The sequence below is a fragment of the Triticum urartu genome, chromosome 1A, assembly GCF_056163025.1.
Source record: "Triticum urartu cultivar PI428250 chromosome 1A, HENAU_Tu73, whole genome shotgun sequence".
In the NCBI taxonomy this organism is placed as follows: domain Eukaryota; kingdom Viridiplantae; phylum Streptophyta; class Magnoliopsida; order Poales; family Poaceae; genus Triticum; species Triticum urartu.
The window spans coordinates 593,731,275-593,738,096 of record NC_141873.1 but is presented as its reverse complement, the minus strand read 5'-3'; the positions used below and the strand labels follow the sequence as shown (position 1 = coordinate 593,738,096).

The window sequence follows — 6,822 nt, the reverse complement described above, 5'->3', positions numbered from 1 at the left end:
ACATGTTTAAATTACTGCTAAGTACTAATTAATAGCACATGTGCACCTTATTATAATCTTGATTGTATTTTTTTGAACCAAGAAATGGCAACAGTGTGTCGTAGATGCGACACCCGGGTTTGCCGGTGCAACCGGTTGGTCCGACAGGTGCTGAGGTGGATGACGACTAATTGCTTCTTATTGGTGCTATCAGAAGAATTCAACGAGCATACAGCATGTTTGTAAGAAGAGATGATTTCATAATTAACGTACCGGTTGAGGTTTCTTACATGCATGCATAAATGTGATTACTTCAAATGTCTGATTTGCACTATTATTTCTTAGATTATCCCTTGCTTTTCGAGGCTGGAGGTCTTGAGATGCTACACATTCATGTCGAGCAGCCAACCATGGTTGTCCACCTTGAGACAGAGGAGGGCTTCAACTTCCATGTTTTACTAAAGAATGAAAGAGATCACACCTTCCTCGGTTGTCCTAGGTGGCGAGGATTGACCAAGACATACGAGTGCAACATCGGGATGAGGACCGACATGTACATCATTGACGAAACCGATCTTCATCCCAGCCTGCGGTTTCCCACTATGCCAGTGCTTTCCCTGTGTATGTTTTTCATGAATTATGCATCACATTCTTTCAACTACCTCTAATTTTACTTGTTGTGTGTAACTACTAGTCTTGCTTACTTATAATAGGGACAACATATTGGACCGTGCCACCCAACACTCATAGGATTGTAGATAGGATGCATGTCACTGCAGGTAAATCTTTAACTTAGCAGGAGATGCACATTCTCCCACAATTGGTGGGCAACATCCGGGACCATGTTACGGATGGCAATGCTGACCCGTAAAATGGGTCCTTTGTGCCATTAGTGCACATGTGAACTGCAACAATGTTAAGCAGGGCAAGCCACTCCTACAAAGATTGCATTATATTCAAATTTTAGTTAAATCGAATAAAGTGTTGTTGCTTACTTCATATACATATTTATATGTTGACTAAATGTGTTTTGCAACAGAAACTCACATGTGCTGTGGAGCCTCAGTAAATGCAGCTTCAGGGTAGTGGTGGTATTCGAATTGTCATCTCTAACAAGATTGATTTTGCAACCACGTACTCCACGCGCAAGAAAATGGATGTCTGGTCTTCAATGGTGGAAGAACATTTGCGAGAAAGGCGACAAGTTGATTGTCATGCTCCACCAAGGACAACAAAGGCCGGTTCTCTTCATGTGTACCATCTTTAGGTGGGAGGTTGACGAGTAGGCATCAAGCTTCATGTGATTTGAAAACAAAAAATGTGTTAAGTAATTCCATGTGATTTGTAGTACTTCCTGCATACCACCTACCGTATTGCGCTTATCATACTAAGTATTTAATTTTCGAAGCACTGTTTGGATCAGAATTGTGTTGTTAAGTATACAAGTAAGAACATTTTATATATTTAGTTCAAGTCGATGTTTGAGGGTACTTATAGTTATTGTTTGAAGTCGATGTAAAATTCATTAATACAGTTCTTATTTGCTTGCAATGTGCCAATTAATAACAAATTGCAGCCAGAGCAAAAAATTTCTACAGAAATTGTGCTTACAATTAGCAGCATTCGAACCTTCAAGAAAACGCTACTAGAAGTGAACAACTTAGCGGCATTCAAACGCAAACGCTGTCTAGCACATAGTAGCAGTGTGCAGGCTGAATGCTGCAAGTAACTTGTTAGCAAGCATTTCTTTTGGAGGAAATATGGAATGGAAGACAGAGGCATTGCCTTCATTGGTTGGGACAAAGTTTGCCAGCCCAAAGAAAAAGGAGGTCTTGGAGTATTGGATATTGCCAGTCACAACAAATGTTTACTTATGAAACATGTCCACAAATTCTTAAATCAACAGGATATTCCTTGGGTCAAATTGATTTGGGAGGCTTATTATCCAGACAGAATGCTTTCCACTAACCCACAAGGATCTTTTTGGTGGAAAAGTATTCTAAAGTTAGTGCCTGAATTTAGACAGGCTGCTGTCCCCAAGCTAGGATCTGGGAACACTGTTAGATTTTGGATTGACAACTGGAATCAGGGCATATGAAAGACAGATTCCCACAACTATTCTCTTTCAACAGACATGAGCAAATTTCAGTTCAGAAAATCAAAGGCTTGGAGGAGGTATCTGAACATTTCTTTACTCCACTATCCATTCAAGCACACCAGCAATTTCAAGAACTCTCTGCCATCTTGCAAGCTACCCATCTGAATAATTCACTAGACAAATGGTGCTTCCCATGGAACAAGCAAAATGATGGATTTTCTGCTATCCAAATGTATGGTCATTTGCAAGGAAAAGAGGTAGCCTCTCCACTGTTTAAGAGTATTTGGAAAAGTGTTGTTATGTTAAGATATAAGATTTTTCTATGGCTGCTACTACATGACAGAGTAAATGTCAGAAATCTTCTCTCAAGAAAGCAATTCCATTTGCCAAGCTACTATTGTGAGCTTTGTAATGTCAGAAATCTTCTCTCCAGAAAGCAATTCCATTTGCCAAGCTACTATTGTGAGCTTTGTAACTGTTCTTGTGAGGAAACCAGCCTTCATCTCCTCTAGGACTGCCCATTTGCTCTGCAATGCTGGGATTCAATTGTTCCTTCCAAAGTCAGAGGCATCAATGTTTTCAATGAAATAAATTTGTTGTTAATCCATTTACCCAAGCAGTTCGCAATGAGCATTATCACCATGGGTTGCTGGCACATTTGGATGCAGAGAAACTCCAAAAAATTTAAAGCTCAAAACCCATCAGTTCAAGCATGGCGAAATCTTCTCAGAGATGATCTAAAGTTGATACTTCTGAGAACCAAAGAGAAGCGTAGAGAGGCTTTCAGAGGATGGATTACAGATAATCTAATTTAATTTCTCATGGACTTTCCTAGAGCTGGTATTGGTTAGATGGCGTGACGTTGTATTTTCTTTCCTTTGTTGTACATAACTTTGCTTATTTTTTGAATGAAATTTATCGTAGAACAATTGTTCTACGGTCTTTGGTTCAAAAAAAACCAGCAGTGTGATAGTAGCAGCCCTCCGCCCAGACGCTGCTAGTGATTATTACTTCATAACAATATTTGAAGGGGCCATCGTTGTGTCTAGTGATGAGAGACAATCATAACCAACCTCAATCAAAGTATGGCATTTCTTGAGAGATGTCGTTCTTTCAACTATCGTCGCAGTGGAAGAGGTATTTGCCTATTGCAGGCTCTACCGACCAAGTTACAAAGTCTAGCCGTGTTCCATATAGGGGTAGTGTGGTTGCACATGTAAGGTATGTGTAACTGGCAGCACTCGCACACAATGCCTTTCAGAAAACATCTTCATTTCATCTCCATTTTTCAAAACTCATCTTCAGAACCATCCCATGGCATTAGTAGCACCCATCGGAACCATAAATAAAGATTTTTCTCAAGTCCTACCATTTTAAGTGACTTGCATGGCTAAGCAATACAACCATAGTTAAACCTAAGTCCCATATATATTTATAACCGGTGGGTAAATTAATGATATGGTTAGAAAGGATGGATATTACCAATATGAAAAATGTGTCATCGTCAAGCACATAGGACATAGCTACTACTAAGCACATATAACACAACAACTAGTAATATTGTTTTTATGCATGAAATTTAATCTAAGTGGACTAACTCTATAGTTAATGTGTATAGCACAATGAAAACGGGAGCAGTTCGGGGAGATGGTGGCATTTTAACCGGATCTTTATTTTCGTTAGATTGTCATACCTGAAGACTTTATTTGTTTTTCTTTACATTTTAGGTGGTCACAAAAGCATTATCGGTGTTGCGGTCAAAGAAAAAGGAGAGACAATCATTGTTATTGCACTATGTGTGTCTTTCATTGTTCATAAATAAGAAACTCAATAAAGTATCATCTCCTACTGTAGGTGATAACCACTTATTTATAAATCAAAGACAGATAATATGACATCTTCTCTCGAGGTACAGTGATGACCATTTCATATATTTGCTTAAATTTAAGAAATGTGCCCAACCGATGGTATAAGGCTAGAGTGCGGCCTTACTTAAAAAAATCAAGCCTTTATTGATTAAGTTGGAAGAGTAACATGAAAATAAATTGACCCCTCAAACTATGATAAAACTGAGCTATCGAATGGGGAGACTCATTATACTCTATATATGCTAAAAAATCATTCGCAAAAAGAAAAATCCTCTCCTAATTTTCACAACATTGACTTAGCGGTCATCTGGGTAAACTCATGAGCAATGCTGAAGATGGACCTTGGAGCTTGTGGTGGAGAATGTAGCTACCTAGCTCTAGGGTTACTTGATGCATGGCGGATCGTTGTCCAAAGTTGACAGTCCATTCGAAATCACGCTGGTGATATTTCACCGGGGAAAATCAAATATTGGCTGGCATTTCTTTTGTGACTAATGATATAGTATATATTTCAAGAAAGGTGTAACAGCTCCTGGGTGCCTAGGCACCCTCTATGAACAGTAAATCCAAAAAAAATCAAAAAAAATCTGAAACTTTGCAACATCAAAGATGGTCAAACTTTGTTGGTTCTTGCAAGTTTTCATGCCAAAATATCATGTAGAGAAAGGTGCACAAACGAGTTTCATATTTCGGTGCTAAAGGTGCTCAAAAATTTAAACACTGAGATCCTTTTCGTGTGTAGAGCTCCTCAAATGGTTTTTTTGGTATGAAAACTTGCAAGCACCTATTAAGTTCGATCATATTTGATGTTGCAAAGTTCAGATTTTTTTTTATTTTACTGTTCATAAAGGGTGTGCCTAGGCACCCGGGAGCTGAAAAACCACTCTCATATATTTTCCCATGTTTAAAGAAAGAGTATTACAATCGGCCACTGGTTAGCTTTATACGAAGGTGTACGTACACCACACTATAGAAGAAATCCAACCCATGAAACAATTACCAAACACTTGTTGGTAGCCGAATAATTTTCCTCCGGAAAGCGACACATACAGGCACGTGTCACAGACCATGAAGCATAAATTAACAGAATTTAGCGGATTATAACTGAAAGACCTACAGATAAAATCAATTTGTTGGCAGACTCTCTTGCTCTTCTTGCTAATGGCGTCCGACCTTTAACATGACCTCGAAACAATACGGCAACACGACAATAATAATATAATGAGGAGTGGAGCTAGCAGAAATGAGCTAGCTGAACATTTAAAATTTTCTTGATGACGGGATTAAGCAAGCTAGATTATTGCCGTAGACAGTCGCTAATTATTCTTCTTATTGATGACCTCCTGAATCATAGGTTCGAGAATCTCAGGCCTCACTGGTTTGCGCACAAAGTCATCAGCGCCGGCACTCATGAACGCCTCCATGGCGTTATCATCAGCGGACACCCCGACGATCTTCACATCGATGGCTCCCATAGCACGGATCTCCTCAACTGCCTGTCAAGTAACATGTACAAGAAATATTGTGTCAATGAGGTGACCATCCATATGTGTTATGTTCAAGCGAAAAAGGAAGAGAAAGAAATGGGAAATTAGCTAAGCATATACCTCAGGGCCGGTCATTATGGGCATGTCCTTATCACATACAACAATATCAAACTCGTTGCCCTCAAGGAACATATCAACAGCTTCTTTCCCATTCTTCGCCATGGTGATCTCGCAATGAAACTTCCGCAGCATGGCGGAGGCAACCATGCGTTCAACTGCCATATCATCAACAAGCAATGCCTTGCGGGAGGATGCCATGATCAGCTAGCTAAAAGAACTGCAAAAATACATAATTTATAAAGAGATTAGTTATTTCTGATCCACATGTTTCATTGATCTTGGCTGATATATAGTAAAAGATTTGTTTTGCAGAATCATGCATGCATGCAGAATAAGCTGAGATCAGAGGTATGCACACTTTCTTAATTAGTATTTACTAGTTTATTGAATCCTTTATCAGGGGAAGAGATGGAGATCCCCCCCCCCCCCCCCCCCCTCCTAGATTACACAGACGAGGATAAAAAGAACACGGAAAAAAATCACAAACAATTATTTTGGATCGATGACAACAATGGCAGACATTAATTGCTCAACATGCATGCTAGATCCATATGCATGGCTTCTGCCAATAACAACCAGTGCAACAATACACAGATCCAAATGCACTACTACTAGTTTCACCGTACACGTGTATAGGCAGCGCCTTTAACAAATCTCGATCTTGTATGTATGGAACCAAACTAAAAATAGTGCAGCGTCGATGGTGCAAGAACAAGAAAAAAAATGTAGATTGCATAAGTGAGCCTATGGGGACAAAGGAACATCAAGAAAAGAGAAAAAAAAGGAAAGAAATAGATACTTTGGAATAGGAAAATAGAAACAGAAAAGGGACAAAAAGAACATAGCTTATGTGAGCCTACGGTGTATTTTGGATGTCAACAGTATGCAACAGAGAGCTACACAGTACATGGAGGGATACTTCCCATGTTTTTATTTTTGCACCGAAAACAGCATGAGAGTTACGAAGAAGAAGCAAAGAACGCAAGAAAGAAGAGGCAAAAATAGATGCATATACATGCATGGCTGCCAAGAAAAACCAAAAACTGTGCTGCCTAGATCAAAACCGATCAAGATATGCACTAGTTTCAGATGTATATCGCCTTGTGGAACAATCCCGATCAATCTTTTATGGACGCATGGCGAGAGAAGAAAAGTGAAGAAGGCAGAAACAGAGGAAGGAGAGTAGCTATGAACCTTAGTAATAGCTTATGGTGTGGTGGAGGATGTATCTAGCTAGCTCTGTTGCTTGCTGATGCTTGGGGCTTTGGTG

At 39.5% G+C, this 6,822-nt stretch overlaps 1 protein-coding gene across 1 annotated transcript; it reads right to left on the bottom strand.

Moving 5' to 3' along the window:
- Positions 1-4,968: 4,968 nt before the first annotated feature.
- LOC147993267 (two-component response regulator ORR42-like) lies at positions 4,969-6,822 on the bottom strand. Its single transcript, XM_087542589.1, has 3 exons — positions 6,747-6,822; positions 5,553-5,769; positions 4,969-5,441 (listed from the first exon to the last, which is right to left on the bottom strand). The coding sequence occupies exons 2-3, from the start codon at positions 5,748-5,750 to the stop codon at positions 5,262-5,264; spliced, it is 378 nt and encodes a 125-aa protein (XP_087398715.1). The 5' UTR covers positions 5,751-5,769; positions 6,747-6,822; the 3' UTR covers positions 4,969-5,261.